The sequence below is a fragment of the Scyliorhinus canicula genome, chromosome 7, assembly GCF_902713615.1.
Source record: "Scyliorhinus canicula chromosome 7, sScyCan1.1, whole genome shotgun sequence".
Classification (NCBI taxonomy): Eukaryota; Metazoa; Chordata; class Chondrichthyes; order Carcharhiniformes; family Scyliorhinidae; genus Scyliorhinus; species Scyliorhinus canicula.
Window position 1 is genome coordinate 198250515 of NC_052152.1, and position 26762 is coordinate 198277276.

A 26762-nucleotide genomic window follows, 5' to 3' on the forward strand; every position below is an offset into this window, starting at 1 on the left:
CATTGCACCTTGGGGGTGAGGCCACCTAATGTGGAAAGGAGACTCACGAGGGAGATATCACCAGCACTCCTGCCTGAGGCTCAAACAGGGTTATCTGCCACTCCTTCCCTTTGCCCCTGAACCCCTCCTGTCAGCCTCAAAATGGAGATTGGGTGGGAAGCAGACCTTATAAGCAGCCTGAACTGGGGTGAGGGCCGACGGCTCACCCTTGACCACCACATGTAAAATTACAGACAGGTTGGGGGCAGGCCAGAGGAGGGGCGAGAGGAAGGGCTCCTGGGGAATTTTCAAAGTTCCCTGCCTGCAAACCCTCCAGTGGGGATCTGGGAATCTCAACTCCCTGTATCAGTGAGAACGACAAGGAGGAGTCAGCACCTACATGATCCAAATGTTTCCATTCCTCAGCCCACTCCCGGTCTGTCAGTCGATGGTCGATCATCTCTTCCTGATATACTCCACGGGATCCTCCTGTGCAAATAAAGGAAGGAAAGAAAAATGAATGGCCTGGAAGTTGCATGTTGCATATATTCTTGTGTATGAAGGTCGTGTCAATCCTTTGAACTCTTTAAAAAAAATCTCTTTCCAAAGCTACACCCAATGTTCCGTGTATAATATGAGACGTCTGGGACGTTAAACGGTGGCCACCAAAAGCCCGGGAAAATCAACACAAGGACTGTGCCTACATTCTGTCTGAATTCAAAGTGGACACGTCACTTCGCCATGATAGGAGAACAGTTTGCAAGTGTGACCCTGCACTGACGAGAACTCTCAATACCATAGTGAAATTTCACCAGCAAAATACACCTTTTCCACGGTTGCTTCCCAACTCTTGTATGTCTAAAATGATAAGACAACTCTTAACTAGATCCCAAGTCAACTGATGGGCAGTAAAACTATAATGGCAATCCTTGATAATAGGTTTATTTACAGAATGCAACATTACAAATTTCTGCCTTCTACCTACTACCCAATAGTCTCTATTTATTAGTGCTCTTTGTACTTAAAACAATGCCCATCATCATATAATTAACAGCCACAAGACTGTTCTGTGCACCCCATATGATTCCATGCCTGCGACTGGTCACGCATGTGTACCTCCCCGGTAGCACGCACGCACGCACGCACGCACACACCCCCACCCCCAAACCTGGCTGATCCACATTTTCTCTCTCTCTTTCAAGCTAAGGGCATTGATGTCAAGTAGAACGCCCAATCCTCTCAGCCGTGACTTTGTTTTGTAGCATTCTTGCCTTTTAGTCAGAGGGTCGGGGGTTCTAGCCCCATTCCAAAGACCTGAGCACAAATGTTTATCTAAGCTGACCCTCTTGTTGCAGTAGTGATGGACTACTGCACTGTTGGAAGTTGCCTTTTTGGTGTTAAACCAAGGCATTGTCCCATCCCATCCAAAAACATTTGCTGTAGCTCAGCAGCAACATATTTGTCTCGGAGTCAGAAGGTTGTGGGTTCAACTCCCACCTGAGAGACTACAGCACAAAGTAGAGGCACTGTCAATGGGCTAGTAATCCAGAAACTCGGGGAAATGCTCTGGAATTCAAGCCACGACAGATGGTGCAATTTGAATGAAATTAAAATCTGGAATTAGAATTCTAATGATGACCATGAAACCATTGTTGATTGTTGTAACAACCTATCTAGTTCACTAATGTCCTTCAGGGAAGGAAATCGGTCATCCTTACCTGGTCTGGCCCACCTGTGACTCCAGACCCACAGCGATGTGGTTGACTCTTAAATGCCCCCTGTAATGACCGAGCAAGCCACTCAGTTCGAGGGCAATTAGGGATGGGCAATAAATGAATGAAATGAAAATGAAATGAAAATCGCTTATTGTCACAAGTAGGCTTCAAATGAAGTTACTGTGAAAAGCCCCTAGTCGCCACATTCCGCCGCCTGTTCGGGGAGGCTGGGACGGGAATTGAACCGTGCTGCTGGCCTGCCTTGGTCGGCTTTCAAAGCCAGCGATTTAGCCCAGTGAGCTAAACCAGCCGCTAAACGCTGGCCCAGTTGGCGATGTCCACATCACCATGAATTAATAGAAAAAACCAAAAGTCTAGGCTGACACCCGAGAGCAGTACTAAGAGAATGCAGTGCTGTCATTCAGATAAGACATTAAACAGAGCTCCTATCTGCCATCTTAGAAATGAAAGTATATTTGAAATGTACTTCATTGGACATAAAGTATTTGATGAGAGTCTGGATCGCTATATAAATGCAAGTCTTTCTGAGAGCAAACTATGCACCACATCATAGAAGAATGTGTAATCCACAGACTCAGTGTAGGCCTATCTGCTTTTGACACACAGCAGGACCAGAAGAAACTGCTTGGCTTAGGGATTTCGTATTCGTCAAATAAATAAAAGGTTAATGTTGTGTTCTGCTGCTTCGGATAACACAGGCTGCTACTTGATGCAGTCTCAACTAAAGGATGCTCCAGACTCTGAAATGAGTTCAACGTGTTTATTGAACTATGAACACAGTTCTCAAACGAGTTTGACTCTCTGCTAATCTAACTGTAGTAACTCAGTCTAACTGTACCAGCTTGCTCTAAGCCACGTGCTGGGGTGTGATGCTGCTGATCAACCCTGTCTGACTCTCTAGATGTCTGTCTGTGGAAAGAGGCAGGGTGTGAGTGCCTCATCCCTTTTATAGTGTTTATGTCGTGCCCCCTTGTGGTGATGCCACCTCTGAGTGTCCTGACTGCCCATTGGTTGTGTCCTATTCTGAGTGTTCAATGGTATCATAACAGTTAACTGACCCACAAAGCCAACCGTCTTTCTGTCTCCAATTGGCAAAATCATGCCACACCTTCCCTCTATGAAGACACAGCCCTGAATAATAACGGACATCACCATTGATCCCACTGCAACCTTTACCCTGTGCCAAATTACTCACCGTGATGCCTGTGTCGATCTCGGTATTCGGGGAGTCTTTGGGGGTCTCTGTACAGGTGGTTCATGGCCACGTCATCCAGGCTGTAGTGCTGTAGTGGAGGCGGCGTTGGGTGCAGCTGCCCGTTTGGTGGGTGAGGTAAGCCAATGTTCGGACTGTGTCGCTGGGCAGGGCTAATAGTGCACACCCGCTTTGCTGGAGGGTCTCGCTCAAAGCCGTTCTCTTTATTCCTGAGGAGAGGGGGGGAGATAACTTCAGACTCAATCAAAGCTTCTAAGGGGAAAAATCCCGAACGTGCAGGCTTAAAAATGAAATTGATGTATTGCTGAAAGGAGGGTCGATTTGCCGATTTCTCATCTTGCAGGCACCGTGATAAATGCAAGAATGCCAAATTTCAAACAATCACAACTATTTATACTACAGGGGAAAAGGGTGCTGATTGGTCGGCAAGTCGTCTCTGATTGGCTGAGGCGTTGCCATGGAAAAAGCAACGGGAATCTATTGGCTCCCAAGCTCTTGGGCAATTCAGAAAAAGTGCAAGGTTTGAATATATTCCTTTTGTTTGTGGAGAACGGGCTCCTGTGAACGGATGAAATTTGAAACGTTTGACATCTGACACTCTTGTATTCGTCCTGATGGGTGCAAGGTGAAAATATTTGGCAGCATGTTTCTCTTCTTGACCATACTGAGGTTTGGAATTATCAAGCGACTTTTTAAATTGATTTTATTTATGCCATCAAGATAGATACTGACCAGAGCACCAGGTAAAACTTTAGAATCGTGGCTTGGGATCCACCTGAAAAGGCCCAGGTTTCACGTTTCATCTGAAAGAACACACGTCCAACAATGCACCACTGAGCACTACACTGAAGTGTCAGCTTAGATTCTCTTCTCAATTCTCGAAACATTGAACACACGATCTTCTGGCTCAAAAGGTGAGAATACTACCGCTGAGCCACGGTCGATATGGTGGCGGCACGGTGGCACAGTGGTTAGCACTGCTGCCTCACAGTGCCTGGGACCTGGGTTCGATTCCGACCTCGGGCGAATGTCTGAGGAGTTTGCAAATTCTCCCCATGTCTGCGTGGGTTTCCTCCGGGTGCTCCGGTTTCCTCCCACAATCCAAAGATGTGCCGGTTAGGTGGATTGGATATGCTAAATGTTCCTGGGTGGGGTTGTAAGGATGGGTGGGGGATGGGGTCCAGCTTGGGGGTGCTCTTCCAGAGGGTCGGTACGGATCCCGAATGGCCTCTTTCTGCACTGTAGGGATTCTATGATACATTTGTAAAAAATAAATTTAGTTTACCCAATTCATTTTTCCAATTGAGGGGCAATTTAGCGTGGCCGATCCACCTACCCAGCACATCTTTGGGTTGTGGGGGTTGAAACCCACGCAGACACGGGGAGAATGTGCAAACCCCACATGGACAGTGACCCAGAGCCGGGATTCGAATCTGGGTCCTTGGTGCCGAGAGACAGCAGTGCTAACCACTGCGCCACTGTGCTGCCAACTCATTAACTAATTGTACAGCCAACCCATACATGACTGTTGTCAATACTAAATGTTTTTTGCAATTATGATACTATTTTCCGAGGTCAGCGAGCCATTGGAATCGCAGGGAAAATTGGTCTCAACTGGCTCACAAATTGTCCCATCGTCAAATTGAATTCCCGTGTTGCCCCCAACCCCCCAACTTAATTCTGGACAGTTTTCCTGACACCGTGAATCCGACTTGTTTGACCACTCCCATCTGATTCTCCCAGCAACCCCCCCCCCTTTGTCATGTCCGCTCCGGCAGGTTGGGCTAAATTTCCCAAGGCCCCTGTTATCTCTCAGATGGGCCAATAATATCCCATTGCACTATTTCAAAGATAGGGGAGTTGCCCCTGTGACCCTGGCCAATGAGATCACATAAAACCCACCAGATCCGATTTATAGAAATCCAGATTTTATATTTGATGGGGAGGGCATCAGCACAGTGCTGATGCGTTTGCAACTTGAGGTCTGTAAATGTTTTTTGTAAGTATGATGTGATATTTACTCCTCAAGCCCAAAATGTACATCAGTGCAACTCCAATAGTTACTGTTATGATTAAGATAGTCTGCCCAATTTCGGCAAGCTTCTGGTATTTCTGTTTACGCGTTAGTCATCCCATTGGAATGCCAATCTCTCCCGCATCATCCCCCTGCCTCCCACTCCATCCCTTGCTGGCACATGGCTAAATCTGCTTGGAATAGATCCAAACCCACTTCATTCTCTCACCACTTGAAGCAGTGGCAGGAGTTACACTAACAGATCATCCAAGGTCTCATTGGAGTGGCTTCACAAAAAGGATCTTTGCAGGATCACTGCAAAGCACACAACACTCCAGAAACTCGCCAAGGCTCCTCAGGCAGTACCTACCAAACCCACTACCATCTAGAAGATGTGGAGATGCCAGCGTTGGACTGGGGTGAGCACAGTAAGAGGTCTTACTACACCAGGTTAAAGTCCCAACAGGTTTGTTTCAAACACTAGCTTTCGGAGCGCAGCTCCTTCCTCAGGTGAATGGAAGGAGCAGTGCTCCGAAAGCTAGTGTTTGAAACAAACCTGTTGGACTTTAACCTGGTGTTGTAAGACTTCTTACTGTGCCCATCTAGAAGGACAAGGGCAGCGGATACCTGGGAACCCCACCACCTGGAGTTCCCCTCCAAGTCACTCACTTGAAAATTAATGAAGCAACATTTATTGATTTAGGTTTTTCTTTTTTAAAAACATTCTGGACCTTTGCTATTAGTGATAATCCAAGGGACAGCACGGTGGCGCAGTGGGTTAGCCCTGCTGCCTCACGGCGCCGAGGTCCCAGGTTCGATGCCGGCTCTGGGTCACTGTCCGTGTGGAGTTTGCACATTCTCCCCGTGTTTGCGTGGGTTTCACCCCCACAGGCCAAAGATGTGCAGGATAGGTGGATTGGCCATGCTAAATTGCCCCTTAATTGGAAAAATGAATTGGATACACCAGAACAGGCGCCGGAATGTGGTGACTAGGGACTTTTCACAGTAATTTCATTGAAGCCTACTTGTGACAATAAGCGATTATTATTGTTAATTTTTTTTATTTAAAAAAAAGTGATAATCCACGATAGTGAATGTTTATGAGAGAGAGAGCGAGATGCCCTTGGTTCATAGAAAGGAGCAATATAAATGAAAGCCTTCCTCTCTTTTTACGGGAAAATGCAACAGAAATGATGAGAAATTTGTTCATTATTACAGAACCTATCTTACTGCCATAGAATAGAATCACGGAATGGTTACAGTGCAGGAGGAGGTCATTTGGCCCATTAAACCCATGCTAGCTCTCTGCAAGAGCAGTTTAACTAGCCCCCGATACTTCCCCAGGGCACTGACGATTTAATTTCCCTCATGTGCTCATCTAACTTTTGAAAGTCATAAATGCGTCTGTCTCCATCATTGCTCACTGTCAGTGCATGCTAGATCCTAATCACTCACTGCTTAAAGAAACCATTCCTCATGTCGCCTCTGGCTTTTTACCAATCATCTTAAACCCGTACTCTCTCACTTTGCTACTTCCGTCAATGAGAGCAATTTCTCTCCATCCATTTTGTTTAGTCCCTTCACAATTTTGCACACCTCTATCAAACCTCCGCGCATTCTCCTCCTCTCGGAGGACAGCCGCAGCTTCTCTGATCTACCCTCGTAATCTGGAGCCCCTCGTCCCTCCAGCCACTCTTGTGAATCTTTTCTGCACCCTCTTGAAAGCCTTCAAACCTTTCTGAAAGTGTGGTGCCCAGGACTGGAGGATTGGGCAATGTACTCCAGTTGAGGTCGAACCATTGTCTGATAAAGCCCATTGCGGAGGTTTCATGAATAATTGTGCCACAGTAGAAGGCACGGTGGCGCAGTGGTTAGCACTGCTGCCTAATGGCGCCGGGTTTGGTCCCAGCCCGTGTGGAGTTTGCACATTCTCCCCCTGTCTGCGTGGGTCTCACCCCCACAATCCAAAGATGTGCAGTGTAAGGTCACACTAAACTGCCCCTTAATTGGAAAAAAATAATTGGGTACTCTAAATTTAAAACAAAACTTTTGCTGCCCTTTAAAACCTTGCACATTTGTTACCATTCCGCTCTGAGCGTCACACTTACTCCCCGTCACATTTTAAACGGTCACACTCCTGGAATTAAAAATGAAACGAAAATTGCTTATTGTCACGAGTAGGCTTCAAATGCAGTTACTGTGAAAAGCCCCTAGTCGCCACATTCCGGTGCCTGTTCGGGGGGGCTGGTACGGGAATCGAACCGTGCTGCTGGCCTGCCTTGGTCTGCTTTAAAAGCCAGCTATTTAGCCCTGTGCTGAACCAGCCCCCTGGCCCACTGCTCACAGTCGGATCTGCGGGGGATGGAGTAGCTTTTGTAGGTCGGGTTGTACCTTTCTGGGCTGCTTCGCTTTCCATTCTCGTTGACCTCCAGCAGGTCTGTTGAGTTGACGGGGGATGTGGCGTTGGCATTCAGCAGCAGGTGCTCATGCTGTGCCAGATACTGAGCCGGTGTTTGTTTCGCAGAGCGGGCACAGTGTAGCAGCTCCCTCTGCAGCAAGGGCAGGTTGGCCTGTGAAAACAAAAATCGCATGAGACCTCGTCACCATTTCCAAATATTCCGTTATTTCGACTGTTATCAACCACAACAACATGCACGGTGGCACAGTGGTTAGCACTGCATCCTCACATCGCTAGGGACCTGGGTTCAATTCCGGCCTCAGATGACTGTCTGTCTGGAGTTTGCACGTTCTCACCCTATCTGCGTGGGTTTCCTCCGGGTGCTCCGGTTTCCTCCCACAATCCAGAGATGTGTTGGTTAGGTGGATTGGCCAGGATAAATTGCCCCTTAAAGAGTCCAAAAATTGGATAGGTTAGGTTGGGTTCTGGGGATAGAGTGGGGAAAGTGGGCCTGGAGAGTGGGCCTGTTTCAGAGGGTCGATGGAGACTCGATGGGCCGAATGGCCTCCTTCTACACTGCAGCGATTCTATACATCATCTTTAACACAGTAAAATGATCCAAGGTACATCACCAAACACTGAACCACTTAAAGAAATACTAGGACTGGTGGTCACGGAGGCAGGTTTTAGAGAGCTTGTTGAAGGAGGGACTGCAGGTAGAGAGCTGAAGAGTTTTTGGGAACAAATTTCACAGCATAAGACCCGTGGCAACTGAAGGTGGAATAATGACTGAAGGAGATATATCAGAGGCCAGAATCAGAGATCCTAGAGGGCTGTAGGGCTGGAGGAGGTTATAAGAATAGAGAGGGATGGGGCCATTGAGGGATTTGAACACAAGGACGAGAATTTTCAAATTTGTCAAACTAGGAGCCAATGTAGAGTCACGAACAGAGGTCGAATGAATAAATGTGAATTTCAACTCAGAGGAAAGCAACATCTTCAGGTGAGGATTTAACATACTTTCTCCCTATTTTTGTATTTCTCTCGTGTCTTATCCTAATTGCACAGAATGTAGCTAGTGTATGTGGTGGGATAGTCTGGTGGTTACGTTTCTGGACAATAACCCAGTGTCTCGTGCAAATAATTCAAATCCCACTGTAGAAGTCGGATATCATGGAATTGTCATTGAAAACCCCCAACGTCCAGCGGCATGTGGCGTGGTGGTTAGCACTGGGACTGCAGAGCTGAGGACCCGGGTTCGAATCCCAGCCCTGGCTCACTGTCCCTGTGGAATTTGCACATTCTCCCTGTGTCTGCGTGGGTTTCGCCCCCACAACCCAAAGATGTGCGGGTTAGGTGGATTGGTCACACTAAATTGCCCCTTAACTGGGTACTCTAAATTTATTTATTCTAAACCTGCCATTCTTACCCGGTCTGGCCTATATGTGACTCCAGTCCCACACCAATGTGTTTGAATCTTAAATGCCCTTTTACATGGCCTAACAAGCCATAGCAAAGTGTTGCCAGAGGTTGAAGAAGGTCCACCACCACATTCCTAAAGTTATCTCAGGATGTGCAATCAATACATCGCTGGCTAGGCCACAGCTATAATATTATGCCCAGTTCTGGTCACCACACTTTAGGAAGGATGTGAAAGTCCTGGATAGCGGTTAGCACCTGCCACTTCACAGTGCCAGGGCCCCGGGTTCAATTCCAGCCTCGAGTGACTTTATGGAGTTTGCATATACTCCTCATGTCTGCATGGATTCCCTACGGGTGCTCCGGTTTCTTCCCACAGTCCAGGTGGGAGGACCCCTGGTGGATTGGCCATGCTAAATTGCCCCTCAAGTGTCCAAAGACGTACAGGTTAGGTGGGGGTCATAGGGATGGGGCAGGGGAGTGGGCCGAGGTAAGGTGATCTTTTGGAGAGTCAGTGCAGACTCGATGGGCCGAATGGCCTCCTTCTGCCCTGTACAGATTCTATGGAAAGCTGCAGAGGAGATTTACCAGAAATGGTTTCCAAGGCATTAGGGATTTGAGCAACCTGGAGCTTGCTGCCTACCAGTTGATGCAGCAATGATCAATAATTTCAAAAGAAAATTGAATGTGGAATTGAGCGAAGTGAAGTTGCAATACTCCTGGGATAGGGCAGTTCAATGGGACAGGTTGCATTGCTCTGCAGAAAGCCACCATAGGCTCACTGGTGTTCAATATGATCCCAGTTTTTGCCTCCGATGTTATATCTGGAAGTTAATTCCATGTACTAATTTCGCTATGTATGAAAAATCTCCTGCAGCCGCTCCTGGATTTACCCAGTTTTGGCTCAAAATTTGGAAACTAAATTTAAATCACTTTTCAGGAGCTGCAGCCGAGTGGCTTACCCCTAGAGCTGGAAGGCTGTGGGTCCCAGGTCCCATTTCAAAGACTTGGGTCTCTCAGGGGCTGGTTTAGCACACTGGGCTCAATCGCTGGCTTTTAAAGCAGGCCAACAGCACGGTTCAATTCCCGTACCAGCCCCCCCGAACAGGCGCCGGAATGTGGTGACTAGGGGTTTTTCACAATAACTTCATTGAAGCCTACTCGTGACAATAAGTCGTTTTTCATTTTCATTTTTTCATCCAAGCTGACATCCCAGTTACAGTACTGAGAATATGCACCGCTGTCGGAGGCGCTGTCTTTCAGGTGCAGCGTTAAAGTGACGCCGAACCGCCCTCTCGGGAGGACCCAAAAGATTCACGGCACTATTCCGAGGAGGAGCCTGGGAGCTGCTGCCAGCGTGCTGGCCAATATTTACCCCTCAACCAGTATCAATGAAACAGATTATCTGTTGCATCGTCATTTTGCTGCTTGTGGAATTTTGCCGTGTACAAATTGGCTGCTGCACTTCTGACATTACGGCACTTTTATTATCATAGAATTTACAGTGCAGAAGGAGGCCATTCGGCCCATTGTGTCCACACCGGCTCCTGGAAAGAGCACCCTACCCAAGGTCAACACATCCACCCTAACCCCACAACCCAGCAACCCCACCCAACACCAAGGGCAATTTTGGACACTAAGGGGCAATTTATCCTGGCCAATCCACCTAACCTGCACATCTTTGGACTGTGGGAGGAAACCGGAGCACCCGGAGGAAACCCACGCACACACGGGGAGGATGTGCAGACTCCGCACAGACAGTGACCCAAGCCGGAATCGAACCTGGGACCCTGGAGCTGTGAAGCAATTGTGCTATCCACAATGCTACCGTGCTGCTCTTAAAGTACTTCACTGGCTGCAAGTTATTTGAGGTTAAGAAAGGTGCCATACAAATGCAAGTCTTTCTTCCGTTCTTTTAGGCTTCCGAATTAATCACACCCATAATATCACCTGCCACATATCTCAGCAAGAAATTAGGAAAGCTAAAACAAGGTAATTTTTTTTTATTGTGAGGGGAATCGATTACAAAAAGTAGGGCATTGCCGAGTCCACATCTGGAGCACTGTGTCGAGTATTGGTCCTTATTTAAAAGAAAGGGCGTAAATGCTTCGGAAGCAGTTCAGAGAAGGTTTACCAGACCAATATCAGCAATGGGCGGGTTGTCTGAGGAGAAGGTTGGACAGGTTAGGTTCAGCATCCACTCGAGTTTAAAAGTGCAAGAGGCAATTTGATCAAACCCATTAAGGTCCTGAGGGGTATTGACAGGTGGGTGTGGGGAGAACGTTTCCTCATGTGGGAGAATCTAGAACTGGGGGGTGGGGGGCACCGTTTAAAAATAAGGGGGTCGCTCAATGAAGCCGGAAATTAGGAGAATTCTTTTCTCTCAGAGGGTTTTGAGTCTCTGGCATCATCTTCCTCAAAAAGGCAGTGGAAGCAGAGCCTTTGAATATTTTTAAGGCAGAGCTAGATAGATTCTCGGTTAACAAGGGGGAGGGGTGAAAGGTTATCGGGGGTCGGCAGGGTAGTGGGTTGGAGTTTACAATTAAATCGGCCGTGATCGTGCTGAATGCTGGAGCGGGCTTGAGGGGCCGAGTGGCCTCCTCCTGCCCGTAATCAGTGTGTTCGATATGGTCACCTTTCAGATTGCCTCTTCCTGAACCGGCAATGTGTGACATTATCCAACAACACTAAATTCCAGCTACGAGTCAGCCAACACGATAGCACAGTAATATTTTTTTTGGACCACAGCCTGTGTTGCCAAAGGTAGCCAGAAGAAAAAAAGAAAGATCTGGCTCGCTCGTGTCTTGTGATGACAGCGAAATCTGAAACACTAACACACTCCCAGTAACAAACCAATCGAGTGTGATAATGTGCAATAAAAATATCTTCCATTTCCTAGGCAACGGGGACCTAGTTCCCACCGCTGACTCATTAGGAAGGTTTGGGCTGCATTACATAGAATTCAATAGCGTGTGAAATGCAGAAGCCGCCCATTCGGCCCCCGTTTTTGTAGTCAAGCTTTTGGTCGCATGTCCTAACGTCGCCTTATGTGGGGGCAGCACGGTGGCTAGCACTGCTGCCTCAGGGCACCGAGGAGCCGGGTTCGATCCCAGCCCCGGGTCACTGTCCGTGTGGAGTTTGCATATTCTCCCTGTGTCTGTGTGGGGAAACCCAAAAAGATGTGCAGGGTAGGTGCATTGGCCATGCTAAATTGCCCCTTAATTGGGGAAAAAGAACAATCAGATACTCTAAATTTATTTTTTTTAAGCTCCTGTAGCTTGGCTTCTAACTTTGTTGATATTGGGACATTTCATCACATTAAAGGCGCTATATAAATGCAAGTAGTTATTCTGGCTCTACATTGGCCCTCTCTCACCCCTCTTCGTCTCACCCTAACAGAATATCCTTCTATTCTTTTCTCCCTCATATACTTATCCAGCTTGCCCTTAAATGCACCTATACTGTTCATCGCGACTACTCCCAGTGATAGCGACGTCCACATTCTCACCACTCTCTGGGTAAAGAGGTTTCTCCACAATTCCCTACTGAATGATTCAGTTTACTCAAGCGACTGCCATCGCACAGTGGGATCTTGGACTGCTGCACAGCGGAGCATCCGCTGCTGTGCCTGATCTTCCGTAGCACGGAGCCCTCCTCGCGCCTCGGTGGGCAAATGGAGTCTTACACGACGAGAAGCCTTACTTGACCTCAGGGCTGCAGTGAGCTCAGCAGGGGATGCTGCCACTGATTTCAATGCCCCCATACCAAAAAGAAGGGGTTAAAAAAAACACAAAGGCCTCTGCCGCAGAGGAGAATCTAATGGCTCTCTGTGCATGTATGACTGCTTTTTAAAAACGCGATTCAGTCGAGGGGGAATCTCTTGGGGGCTGGTGGGGGTTAACGGTAAATACAGCCCCCGGGGAGGAGGGGGGGGCATGCAGGACACTGCCCCCTGGCACAGGTTGGCACTTACAGATTGCCGAAAGGAGGGGGGGGCGTTAGGGCCATGGGGGGGGGGGGGGGGGGGGAGGTGCAGGCACAGGGCAGGGGGGAGCGGACATTGAGGGGGTGGGGAAATGCCATTGATATTTCTGTGGTGGATTAAGCCCATTGTTTGGGGGTGGGTGGAGTGGTGATTGAGGGGGGGGGGGGGATGTAGTATGCAGGAGAGAGATCCTCATGTTTGATGGTGGGGGGGGGGGGAAAAGAGAGAAAGTGCAGTTTTGATCAAGGCGTCCTTTAAAGATGGCTTCCGATCTCTATGGAGCCATCCTTGCCGTCTCTATATAATAATATAATCATCTTTATTGTCACAAGTAGGCTTACATTAACACCGCAATGAAGTTACTGTGAAAAGCCCCGAGTCGCCACATTCCGGCACCTGTTCGGGTACACGGAGGGAGAATTCAGAATGTCCAATTCACCTAACAGCACGTCTTTCGGGACTTTTGGGAGGAAACCAGACAGAGCAGGCTCGATGGGCTGAATGGCCTACGCCTGTTCCTATGCTAGGAGTTGATGGTGCAGAGAATGTCAGGGTGGGAGTGAGATAAAAACACACGCACACATAAACTTAACTCAAAATCCTATTTTAACAGCCAGACACACAGACACACAGTTGCAAATAACTGCACTCCGGTGAAAACTCCTTTCTCGTTGGCGAGATCCGAGACAATTAAAGCTGCGTATTGTCGATCAGAATGGGCCGCAAAGTCTTACTGGTGCTAATGTCAGCAGTGGACCCAGTAATTGAAATGGTTTCCATTATCTTTGCAGCGAGCAATTTGCCATACTGCAGATTGGAATGGGAGTCGGAGGGTTACATTAATGTAATGAAAGGCTGGCTGAAGTGAAGGCTGTTACAGCTGCTTCCCTTCATTGAGGATTCAGCTCAAATATCCAAACACATATGCTCCCTGTCATTTACTTTTCCCTCAGAGGGCGGATGCTATAGCATTGAGCGAAAAAAAAAAAAAATCCCGTTCGAATGATTGCCACTAAGTGATATGGTGCCCATATGGTGTGCGATACAAAAAAAAAGGGTTTGCAGCATGGCTTCACACTCATGCTCTGCAACAGACAACAGCCCCTACCATCCCCCCCACCCCCCTCCCCAACCCTAACACCACCGCCACTCCTCCCCTCACACCCCCTCCTCAGGAGAGCAACTCCCATGATAAACACCACTCGGTCAAGACGGCATCGAATTGCTAGACTGCAGGAATAACAGAGCATCCCCTGGCTAAGTAAATTCGAAGGCACTCGAAATAACGTCGTAAACACAAGGAATCGGAACAGCAAAGGGTAAAACGAGGCGGGTTTCTGAACGGTGAAGGAATAAAAGGTTACGGCGAGCGGGCGGGTCAGTTGAGCCGAGTCCACAAAAAGATCGGCCACGACCTTATTGAAATGCGGAGCAGGCCCCAGGGGCCAGATGGCCCACCCCTTCCTGCTCCTAGTTCTCATGAAATTGGTGGAAATATCTGGAAGCTTCTGAAGAGAGATTAGCGTTTTCAATCGATGGTGGGTTTTGAATCAAAGGTTTCTCTTTCTGACAGGTACATTATCGATTATCATCATTTTCCATACGTATTATAAAATAAGAGAATAGGAACAGGAGTAGACAATATGCCCCCCCCCCCTCCTAAGCCTTCTCCCCTGTTCAGTCAGATCATGGCCAGTCGTCTTCCTCACCTCCATTTTCCCACCCTATTCCCTGATCACCAGATTCCCTTAAGGGTCCAAGAATCGATTGATCTCAGTCTTGGATATAATCAAAGTTCTGAGCAGCCACTCTCGAGGAAGGGAATGCCAGTGGTTCACAAATCCCAGTGACTATTTTTTTCCCCATATCTCGGTCCAAAACGGCTGGCCCTTATTTTGAGGATGTGATACCCCGAGCCACAAGAAACCGGATTTCCAACAAATAGAAATGCGACGGCTGAGGATTTACCAGCCGTTAAGGGTCATTTGGGTTCCAAACTCGTTTCTAGAAGCTGCGAACGATTGCCCCTCAGGTTCCAGGTGTGTGGTGCGTTGCTGAGGGAGAGGCATAACCAGCACAATTGCAAGGCCTGAGCTCTTTGAGAAGGGCTACAGAGAAGTTCGTGCCAACGTGGGCTCAACAATTCTGGGTGGATGCATATTCCTAGATGTTTCATCGCCTTCAAACACCTAGAGTGGGCAAACAAGCTATCCTTACCCGCTCCGATACTTCCATCGAACAAAAAAAATACTCGAAAAGAAAATGAAACAAAAATACACATTTCTAAGGTTTTGCTGCTGGGTGCAGCTCACAGTGGTGTCCAGGGGATTAATCTTCAATTCTTGGTCACTCTGGGTCAATACAGAAAGATTGGCAACTCTAAACCCCACGGAGTCAATTCAAAGGCCCTGAGATTGAGCATAGCCAATCGTCAGTGCGATTTTTGAAAGAGGGGCTGAGAGGTGGAGGCCTGTATTGCACAGAAGGCTGAGAAGCAAAATGAAAGTCGAGGGGGAGAAATAGCAAATTTTCCTATCCCCCGTTCCTGCTATATGTTACAGACTGACTGCTGGGCTACTGATGAAGTGGCCAATTTTTTTTCCGACTGACCCTGGACAATGTGGCAGCAAATTGCGGAGGACTCCAATCCTCTCCTTGTGATGAATGTAGGAATTTCAGATGTATTTTGTTATCTGTATTTGGTGCTGTAGAGTTAAAAGCCTGGGTTGGTTGGTGTGTGTGTGTGTGTGTGTGTGTGTGTGTGTTGGGGGGGGGGGGGGGGTCTGCTGCTTAAGTGCTTTTAAAAATCCTGGTTTGCTAAACAGCTGGGCTTTTTAGAGCCAGATGTGCAATTAAAGCATCGTAAAAGTTTGGACGAATGGACTTTTATTTAGATTAAGAGGATTCCCTGGGGAACAGATAATTAGAGACACAGGGCGCGATTCGGTGGACTATGAGTTAAAGTCTGCTGAATGGCGTGTTTTGCAGGGTGTTTCCCGGCACCACCAGTGCCACAAAACACCCCACCACTATTCAACAGCACTTTTGCCATTTTTAATTGGCCTCCGGGTGATTCTCTGCCGAGGCCACATTTAAAGGGATTTCCTGCTGGCGAGTGGAAAGGCTCCTTCCGCCTCCGCTATTTTTGAACCCCCAACCTTGGAAGGTCCCCGGGAACCCCTCCCCTGCCCCGCCCCCCACTACCTGGCAAGGCTTCCCTGGGCCCGATCCCTGGAACTGCCAACCTGGCACCTGGCCAGCACCAGCCTGGCAGTGTCCATGACACCCTGCCATGCCACCTGGAAGTTCCAGGGTCGCACCGCCAGAGTACCAGGCTGGCAGAGCCAATGTGTCCGCTTCTGAGAGAATCGGGGCGACACCCTGCTGAGGTTTCTGAAATAATACAGCCACAGATTGTACATTATTCTGACCGGGTGTCCAGTCTTTTTCAACAGTGTCAAAAGGTCTCTCTTTCTCAAAGTGGAGTGTTCAAGATCTCTCTGTACAGCAAGTATTCCCCGAGTGCTAACTGCATTTAAAAGTGGATTGGAAGCGGATGGAGCAGTTTTGTGCAGGGGCACCAGTTTGGCAGCCCTGGTCACGGCTCCCCTACCGCTTTCGTCGGCCAGGCACTCCACCAGCCCGGTAGCGGGGGCGGCCCTGCGGATATGGGGCCAGTGGAGGAGGCATAGAACATAGAACAGTACAGCACAGAACAGGCCCTTCGGCCCTCGATGTTGTGCCGAGCCATGATCACCCTACTCAAACCCACGTATCCACCCTATACCCGTAACCCAACAACCCCCCCTTAACCTTACTTTTATTAGGACACTACGGGCAATTTAGCATGGCCAATCCACCTAACCCGCACATCTTTGGACTGTGGGAGGAAACCGGAGCACCCGGAGGAAACCCACGCACACAGGGGGAGGACGTGCAGACTCCACACAGACAGTGACCCAGCCGGGAATCGAACCTGGGACCCTGGAGCTGTGAAGCATTTATGCTAACCACCATGCTACCCTGCTGCCCTGTAGGGGAGGTGGGTGCGTCTGTCTGGGCTCCAATATGTGATAACCATCGATTTGCCCCCGGGAACATGGATGGAGGGTTCCAAACATGGTGGCTGGAGGGGGTGAGGAGGGTGGGCGATAAGTTCCCGGAGGGGAGCTTTGCGAGTCTGAGGGATTTGGAGGAGAAATTTGGGCTGGTAAGTGGAAATGACTTTTGGTACTTACAGATGCGGGACTTTGTCCGCAGACAGGTCCCATCCTTCCCACGCCTCCCGCCAATAGGGATCCAGGACAGAATAGTCTCTAGAGGAGAAGGAGGAGAGGGTAGAGTCTCGGATATTTATAAGGTGCTCATGAAGGGGGAAGAGTCCCAGACGGTGGAACTGAAACTCAAATGGGAGGAGGAGCTTGGCAGGGAGATGGAGGACAGGCTGTGGGCGGAAGCCCTGAGTAGGGTAAACTCAACCGCAACATGTGCCAGGCTCGGCCTGATTCAATTTAAGGTCGTTCACCGGGCCCACATGACGGTAGCTCGGATGAGCAAATTCTTTGGGGTAGAGGATAGCCCGGCAGCGAATACTGCTGGCATGGAGGACTCAAAACCCCCAAAGACCGAACTATGGCTTTCGGACATGTCATGGAAAAAAATCAAATTCGCCTTGGGGGGTTCGCCCGAAGATGGCAAGCATTCATCGACTTCTCCGCGGGAGAGTGAGCGTCAGCAGGGAGGAGTGGGGTGGGGGGGGGGGGGGGAGATTAGAGTAGAGTAGGAGGGATAAATAGGCGGGTAGCGTCAGTGGGTGAGGAGCGGGTATGTGCATTATAGTCTGGTTGAAATGTTGGTTTTTGGTTTATTGGTTGTTGTTTGCATATTTCTGTAATCTGTAACTGTTTACGATGCCAAAAAATACCTCAATAAAATTGTTTGTTAAAAAAAAAGTGGATTGGAGATGATTTTGTTGTTTGAGTGGAAATAAAGATAGCAGTTAAGGGTTATTGTGTCAAATGTATTGATTAGCATTATTTAAGGGGTAATTTTAAGCTATTTTCTTGTGTGATGTTAGAGATATTTTAATACGGTGTTAGTGATACAAGTTTGTTTTAATAAACCACATCCCTATTTTGTGTGAATCACTCCTGGAGCGAAGAATGTTTTCCTCACAGTCTTACAAAATTAAAATTAAATATTGGGGCTTCTCTCCGGTATCCTAGCCACTGACGGGATCTGGTCCAGGATCGTAATACCCGCAATCCGCAGGGGGAGCTCCTCTCAATTGTCACGTCGTGATATCAATTAGATTGAGCTCAGTGGACTCGTGCTTCATTAGATGTGCGGCTTGGGAGCTCCTGGGTAGAGTGGCTCAATGTCACACTGGCCAGCCCATCTAACCCATTGCACTGCTCAGCCTGTTGCGTGGAACGCGGACATTTAGGCAGATTGGCGGCCTTTAATGCATCATTTCCACCCAGGAGGGACTAATCAGATAGCCCCCAGAGAGAGCAAATCCTCCAACAGCTCTACTTATGCAGTAGTGAGAGTCACTGCCATACATTCATTTTCTGAGATCAACATATTAGACATGTTAAAGACTTAAGACCACGAAGAGCCTAATCCCCCAGTGGTTCCATTAAAAAGGAGCTCTGGCTGTCACAGTAGATCTCATACAATTGCCACTCCACATCACACTTTGCATCCACTGCCACAGCCACTGATGAACAAAAACGTCTGCCATTATAATGACCTTAATGTGAATTACAGCTCTGCAAAGGGAGGTCATTATTAACTTATATATAAATCTTTATTTTTAATTACTCTTTTTTTTTTAAATTTAGAGTACCCAGTTCATTTTTTTCCAATTGAGGTGCAATTTAGCATGATCAACCCACCTAGCCTGCACATCTTTTGGGTTGTGGGGGCGAAACCCACGCAAACACGGGGAGAATGTGCAAACTCCACACGGACAGTGACCCAGAGCCGGGATCGAACCTGGGACCTCGGCGCCGTGAGGCAGCAGTGCTAACCCACTGTGCCACCGTGCTGCCCTTTACATATAAATCTTAACATCCGTATGTCCAGACATCACACATTCCAACAGTTGTAACAGAATGTTGCTGAAACAAAAATGAGAAAGAAAGCCAATAACTAACCTGAAGATCAAAATTTACAGTTGAAATTGTCATTTGATGAATCTCAGCAGTGAACAGGCAGGAGGAGTTAGTTGGACTTGCCTGTTTAAGGCCCACAGCCTTGGGACAGCTTAGGGTTACCAGTTAAACATCCAACCTACTGAACAGCTGTGTAATAACACTGGATGCTGCAAATCTCTTTGCCCTTCCTCATTATTCTGCTTTACGTCTTCAAACCGGTGGATGGAGTCAACACGGAAAAAAAAGGTATTTTTTTTTGTGGAAAGAGAGCTGAGTAACAAGGGAGTACTAAGATACCAGTAAGCATTGGGTTTTCCTGCATAATTTATGTGGAAATTCAGGAAACCTCACTGTCCCTTTAAAAGAGAAGTTCCCTTCCTAAAGAGATCTCAAAAATGGAAATTGCCTCAAGATAAAATTGTTATCCCTCCAGGATTGGTCCAGCATCTCCAGGAATTAAAGATTAACTTTGCAGGGGAAAAAAACCAAAAGGAGACATTTTCTTCCATTCTGTTTGAGTACTTTCGTTTAATTAGTTATAAAATCATCAGAAAAGGGTTGAATTTGAATCAAAAAACAATTTTTGACAGTCAAAAATTGTCCAAGTGGGTAATGAAGATTCTGCAGGTTTTCCAATTGTGTGGGAACATGGGGCGGGATTCTCCGTTTTGCCGGCATCCGGGGGTTTCCCGACGGTGTGGGCCCATTGACCGGCCGGCGTAACGGAGAATCCCGCCAGCGGGTCGAGGCAGAAAAGTGGCGGGGCGGGGAATCCAGCCCATGGATGGATGCGCGAGGTGTGAGCAGGGAGACAGAGCAGTTAGGAGGCAAGAGGTCCGGTGATAAAACCTCCTGTAATACGCCTGGAGATGCCAGCCCTCCTTCACTCAGCCCCAGCCCCACACGCACTAGCTACCTGTGCATGAGTATCACGCAAAGAGCAGGAAACACAGTAGAAAATAATGTTTTTAATCAGTCTGGCCAACATGTCAAATCCAGGGTATCCAATTGGGTAATAATTATGGGAGTTCATAATGGTGCTTAAGTATTTTCTTTATAAATTTAGAGTTCCCAATTATTTTTTTTCCCAATCAGGGGGCAATTTAGCGTGCCCAATCCACCTGCCATGCACATATTTTTGGATTGTGGGGGTGAGACCCACGCAGTCATGGGGAGAAAGTGCAAATTCCACATGGAGAGTGACCCGGGCCCGGGATCGAACCCGGGGCCTTGGCGCCGTGAGGCAGCAGTTCTAACCGTGCCGCCCTCCATAGTCCTTATGTTGAGTGACAAATGACGATAGAAACAGAAAATGTTGGCAATACTCAGTAGGTCAGACAGCATCTGTGGAGAGAAATCCAAGGGTCATGGACCTGAAATTCTGCTGCGCATTTCCAGCATTTTCTGTTGTTATTTCAGATTTCCAGCATCTGCCCTTTTTTGCTTTAGTATCAATGACATGTCGGATTCCCCATTCCCTCCCCCTCACCAAAAATATTGGGCTCTCACAAGACAATGGACGTTAAACAGGAGGAGACTGAATTACCTTTAGAAATGGAATTACAAAGGGACGCAGTGGAAAGTTTGTTGCCTCTTGCAGCTTGGAGTGGAACTCTTCAATGGTCACAGTTGAGTTCTGGAAGGGTAGGTAAAAAAAAAAAATGTTTTAATGTCAGCCGGGTGTTTGCATGTGAAGCCATATCATCAGGTCAGGGAGGATTCACATTTTGGTGCAAAGCTCCCAATATCACCTCTCCCACTAAAGGACAATTTTATGTCCATCGAGAATTGGTGGCCTGGTTGACCTCAACATTTGGGATTCTGAGCTATCAGACAACGGGATGCACCTGCGAAATCAGCACTTTGAACCCAAACCGACAGGCAAGCCTTCAAAAACCAACCAGGTTAACGTTTGAAGTCTGTATGGAGAAGCTTTTAGGGGCTATTTTTAGTTCCAGATATGAAGAGTTGGGGGTGTTGTGTTACCGTTAAAGCAGCCCATAATCAGAAGCTGCAAAACGCCACTGAAATCGCTCGATTAATATAAAGGCAGCTGAAGAACCAATTTCCTTGTGTAGTGAAAGGTAATGCGAAACACTGAATCTTGGCGGGAGCATTTAACATTTATGTCAAATAACGATGAACTGGTTAACAATTCACAAAAAAATTTTTTAAACCTTGCCTGCGTTAACATAAGGGGTTGATACTGGCTGACCAGTTTTTTGGCTGTGACTGTTCCCCAGACGCGAGAGAATTCTTGCATAGTTATTTCTGGATCAGTTAAAAGTTCAATCAACCGAGGCCATATCTAAATTTATTTCAGAGCAATAATCCCATCATGTTAAAATCAACTAGGTTTAAGCTAGTTGATTGAAAATTTGGTGGAAAGAGAGACAATGAGGGGGTAGGCAATCAACCAGAAACCTTGCTTGACAATACATTAGAATCTGTGATGATTACTGTGGTTATGATTGTCAATGTGTCCAATGTATCTGGGGATGCAACAAGTGTAGCACATGCAGGATTAGCATCGATACATTGCTCCAACATTAAGCAAAAACAGATGGATAACTTATACCTTATGTAACGTTTTCGGAGGAGATATAAAACAACTGTCTCAAAAACGCAGTCTTTTCATTGCACCAAAATGCATCCGTTTCACATAAATTGCATCTGGGTACAATAAAAATGGACACAATTTAGATTTTGTGCTCACCGAAATGTCATCGCTCAAAGTGGAGCATTTTCCACAATCTTTATAGTTAGGGTCAGGACCAAGCATTCCGCATCTGCCTCAGTAAAGCCTAGAAGCTCTCTCTAACAACCCTGCCTTGGAAATGAAAATGAAAATCGCCTATTGTCACAAGTAGGCTTCAAATGAAGTTACTGTGAAAGGCCCCTAGTCGCCACATTCCGGCACCTGTTCGGGGAGGCTGGTACAGGCCTTAGCCCCCATCTCAGAATGTGACATTATACAATTGCACCATTCATTATCTTCTTTTCATTCGTTCATGGGATGTGGGTATTGCTGACAAGGCTAGCAGCTATTGCCCATCCTTAATTGCCCTTGAATGAGCTGCCTTCTTGAACTGCTGCAGTCCATGGGCTGGATTCTCTCACAATGGGACCAAGTCCACACGCCGGCGTAAAAATAGTGGTTTTTACTCTAGACATTCCTGCAAAAAAGGTGGAGCTAACTCAATGCCCTGTAGGGGGCCAGCAGGGACCCGGAGTAACTCAATACCCTGTAGGGGGCCAGCAGGGACCCGGAGTAATTCACGCAGCTGCAGATAAGGGCCCCGCACTTGCCGTTTTAAATCTGCGCATGTGCAAGGCAGCGGCATCCAGCGGCCAGGGCGAGCACCATGGTGGGACCCAGACCGTGGAGGCAGACTGAAAAATTAGACCCCCCCGCCCTCCGATCGGCCGCGCACCCAAGGATCTGACCACGCGGATCTTAACCCTGGTCGCTTATAAGGCCGCCCCCGGTGTCCGATCCCCCCCGCCCCCCCCACCAGGGCGGCCACGGACTGAGTCCGCGGCTGCCACGCCAGCATCCTGACCGACAATACCAAGTTAGTTCCACGCCGTCGGGAACTTGGCCGGTCGGAGGATCGCTGGGCTGGCCTCTGTCAAAGGGCCTCCAGCCGCGCGGCGTACTCCGCGATCACGCCGATTTTTGGATGCCGGAGAATCGACGGGCCGGCGCCGGGCCCGATTTCGGCTTGTAAAGTGGATTCTCCGCAGCCCCCTGCCGAAATTGCATTCGGCGATATAGTTCCAAGTCAGGATGTTGAGCGACTTGGAAGGGAAGCTGAAGCTGGTGCTGTTCCCATGCATCTGCTGCCCTCGTCTTTCTAGGTGGTGGAGATCACAGTTTGGAAGGTGCTGTCTAAGCAGTCTTGGCGAGTGGCTGCAGTGCATCTTGCAGCTGGTACACCCAGCTGCCACTGTTCGCTGGGGGAGGAGGGAGTGAATGTTTGCAGAGGGAGTGCCATTCAAGCGGGCTGCTTTGTTCTGGATGGTGTCAAGCTTCCCGAGTGTTGCTGGAGGTGCACTCACTGAGGCAAGTGGAGAGTTTGCCATCACACTCCTGACTTGAACCATGTAGATGGTGGACAGGCTTTGGGGTGTCAAGAGGGAGTTACGCAGGGCAGCACGGTGGCACAGTGGTTAGCACTGCAGTCTCACGCCACCGAGGTCCCAGGTTCGATCCCGGCTCTGGGTCACTGTCCGTGTGGAGTTTGCACATTCTCCCCGTGTTTGCGTGGGTTTCATCCCCACAACCCAAAGATGTGCACGGTACGTGGATTGAACAAGCTAAATTGCCCCTTAAATTGGAAAAAATGAATTGGGCACTCTAAAATTTATTTTTTTAAAAAGGGAGTTATGCTCCACAGAATGTTGAACCGCTGACCTGCTCTTGTAACCACAGTACTTAGAAGGGTGGTCCACTTAATTTTCTGGTCAATGGTAGTCCCCAGGACAGTGATAGCGGGGAAGCACAGACTGATGGCACTGTCGTGACAGTGTTGCTATTGATCTCATGGAGCAGTAATTGGCCAGGTTGGATTGGTCCTCGCTTTTGTGGCCAGGACATACCTGGGCAATTTTCCACGTTGTCAAGTAGATGCCAATTTTGTTCTGGAACAGCTTGGCTAGGGCATGGCTAGTTCTGGAGTACAAACCTTCAGCCCTATTGCCAGAATATTATCACGGCCCATAGCCGTTGCAGTATTCAGTGCTTTCAGCCATTTCTTGATATGACATGCACTCTCTCCATTGCGTCCCGAGTGTGCAGCCAAAATTGTGGTCTTGCCAAATACAGATTCACTATTCTATCTGTTTACTCCCAGATGTTAGTAAGGAGGACTTTGCAGTTCAAGGGCAATTAGGGATGGGTGACAAATGTTGGCCTTGCCCACGGTGCCCACTTTCCTCAAAGAATAAAGTCAAAAAACAGGGATGGGGTTGCCTAGGTCGATGCCAGATGTTCTGCCTGGTGGTTTGATCAAACTGAGTGGCTTCCTCAGCCCATTCAGAACCCAGTTAAGATTCAACCACATTGCTACAGATATGGAGTTACCTGTGGGCCACACCAGGTGGTGACAGCAGATTTCCTTCCGAAAGCTGCATTAGCGAACCAGATGGGTTTTACCACAATCAGCTCATTGGACTAACTTTTAACTCCAGGATTTTGAATTTAAACTTCTACCAGCTGCCATGATGAGACTTGAACCCATGTCTCCCCACAGCATTTTCCTGGGCCTTCTAGATTACTAGTTTATTGACATGACCACTATGCCACCACTTTCCTCAGCTGGGATAAGTTACCCCAGTGTTAGTATGTGCTAAATTTGTTCCCCATGAGAAGCACTTGACTCTTTTCAGATTGGGCCTTTATAGTCAGCACAGAGGGAAGACTTTGGTGTAATAATTGGTCCCTGTTGCACTGGTCCTTCAGACTTAAGACACAAGGAAGACCAATCCAGCAGTGCAATGGTCTGCACCCAATCTGTGCAGGCATTGGTCTCAACGCCAAATATGTGGGTCCATTTGTTTGACAACTGCAACAGGCATTCAGGGTGTCCACCCGAAACAGCTATTAGGCCCCTGGGACAGCTTGATGAATGGGCCTAACTCCCATGGAAGAAAATTGAGCCGTGAACAGAACAAATGCTTTTTTATCTTGAACACCGGAACATTCTCCAAATTTGCAGATGACACTAAGCTGGATGGCAGTGTGTGCTGTGAGGAGGATGCAGCAGGGTGACTGGGACAGGCTGGCTGAGTAGGCAAATGCAATATAATGTGGGTAAATGGGAGGTAGTCGACTGGTGGCAAAAACAGGAAGGCAGATTTTTATCTGAATGGTGGCTGTTGAGGAAAAAGGGAAATGCAGCAAGATCTGGGTGTCATGGTGGAACAGGTGTAGCAGGCGGTGAGGAAAGCTAATGGTATACTGGCCTTCATAGCGAGAGGATTTGAGTATAGGAGTAGGGATGTCTTGCTGCAGTTATACAGGGCCTTGGTGAGGCCACACCTTGAGTATTGTGTGCAGTTTTTGTCTCCTAGTTTGAGGAAGGACATTCTTGCTAATGCAGAGATTAAATTAAATAAGAATAGTTGCTTGGTAGTACAGAACTTGAGCATTGCTGGAAAAAAAAGAGACATGCAGTCAAAGCTTTTCATTGCCTGCTCATCAGGCTATAGGGAAAGAACCAGGGAATGGTTGTCCCTCAAATAACCAAAAACTCGGGGGCAGCCATTCCTTGGTGCATTGTCCATGGCAACACCTCTATACCAATTAGCACTCTTATTACCATGTGTGGTAAATTGTTGCTCACTTTAGAATTGGTATCCTTGCGGATATGTCCAGTTGAATGCAAGATGAAAAGCTTTGACAGCATGTCTAATTTTTCAGCAATAATCAAACAAAATAAGGTTCTAAGTGTCCATTGGTGAAGTCACTATGAGAAAATATCTCCGATTAATAAAAATCCACTCACTACATTTAAATTTCTTCAACCACTTAATCCCTTATAGCAGCAAGCGTTTTTAATTCAATACCCCACATCAAAGACTTCATAACCGCATGGAGCTGTCAATAAAACTATAAACTGACAAGCATCTGAATGTGCCAATGATAGTTTGCAAAATCTGTCATGTAGCACAATTCCTATAATGAAACCCCTCGGTCTTATGTCAAAAGATAGAGTCAAATAGAAAGCAATCTTTTTGTAACCTCCTGAATGTTTATTTTTCAATTTAAGGGCCAGGAGGTTTAAATCCCTTGACAACTCTAATGAGTTTCTCCACTTTATGTATATCCATGTGTATTTTTAGCAATGCAAAGGGATAATTGACCGAACCTAGAATCATAGAATTTACAGTGCAGAAGCAGGCTATTCGGTCCATCAGGTCTGTACCGGCCCTTACAAAGAGCACCACTGAAGCCCACAAATGTACCCTACCCCCGTAACCCAGTAACCCCACTTATCATTTTTTGGACACTAAAGGGACAATTTAGCATGGCCAATCCACCTAACCCGCACATCTTTGGGCTGTGGGAGGAAACCCACGCAGACACGGGGAGAACGTGCAGACTCCGCACAGACAGTGACCCAGTCGGAAATCGAACCTGGGACCCTGGAGCTGTGAAGCAACAATGCTACCATGCTGCCCCTGTCCCAAAGGCCAGCTGACCTCTCCTAAGTGTGTACCTGGACCGATCTAAAAGGGTACCCTACCTCTCCAAAGAACCCTACTAATTTAGTTTTTCTACTGATAAGTCTAAAGTGCACAGGTCGTGTTTTTGACATGCCGCTAGTGAAAGACGAATCTGACCGACTCCACTTTATTGCGCAGCTGCCTCGGGGAACGCCGGATGTGCAACCTACAATACACCCCCATTCCTTCTGCCGAAAATGGTGGGCACTGGGTTCGGAAACGGCACTTCCAGAATCGGGCCTCCAGCGCCATTTTGGATAAGGCAGACACCCTCTCCGTCCTTGAGAAAATTCAGGCCAGACTGTTTTAAGAATCTAGAAGCAGAGGTCACTGTTATGACGTTATGTTGAAGGGATTTGGGAGGGAGAATGAGAGAATCCCTTTTTACACGAGAGGCCCATGAGGTTGTGGAATGCACTCCTGGAGTTAGTCATTCGAGCGGAGAGCGTGCCAACCTGCAAGAGAAGGCGAGTTAAGTGATTGGAGGAAAGAGGGTGGAGAGCAATATCGAGTTAGAACTGCTGCATGTGATGGAGGGAAACCTGAAGTGAATGGCCTGCTGTTGTGTTTTAGCTTCAATAACTCCATACCAAGCGGTTTCTTTTTAAGACAAAAGGATCACAGAAA

At 47.8% G+C, this 26762-nt stretch overlaps 1 protein-coding gene across 4 annotated transcripts in view; it reads right to left on the reverse strand.

Moving 5' to 3' along the window:
• The window catches only part of LOC119969688 (protein CBFA2T2-like), a 162087-nt gene that overhangs the window by 16048 nt on the left and 119277 nt on the right, over positions 1-26762 (reverse strand). For 3 of the 4 annotated variants that reach the window (XM_038803671.1, XM_038803672.1, XM_038803673.1), the window contains exons 4-7: positions 20452-20541; positions 7334-7512; positions 2911-3137; positions 380-468 (exon numbers count right to left, since the gene is read on the reverse strand). In XM_038803671.1, coding sequence (XP_038659599.1) covers positions 380-468; positions 2911-3137; positions 7334-7512; positions 20452-20541 — 585 coding nt within the window. The remainder of the gene's footprint in view (positions 1-379; positions 469-2910; positions 3138-7333; positions 7513-20451; positions 20542-26762) is intronic. The other variant, XM_038803674.1, reaches the window with a different exon arrangement.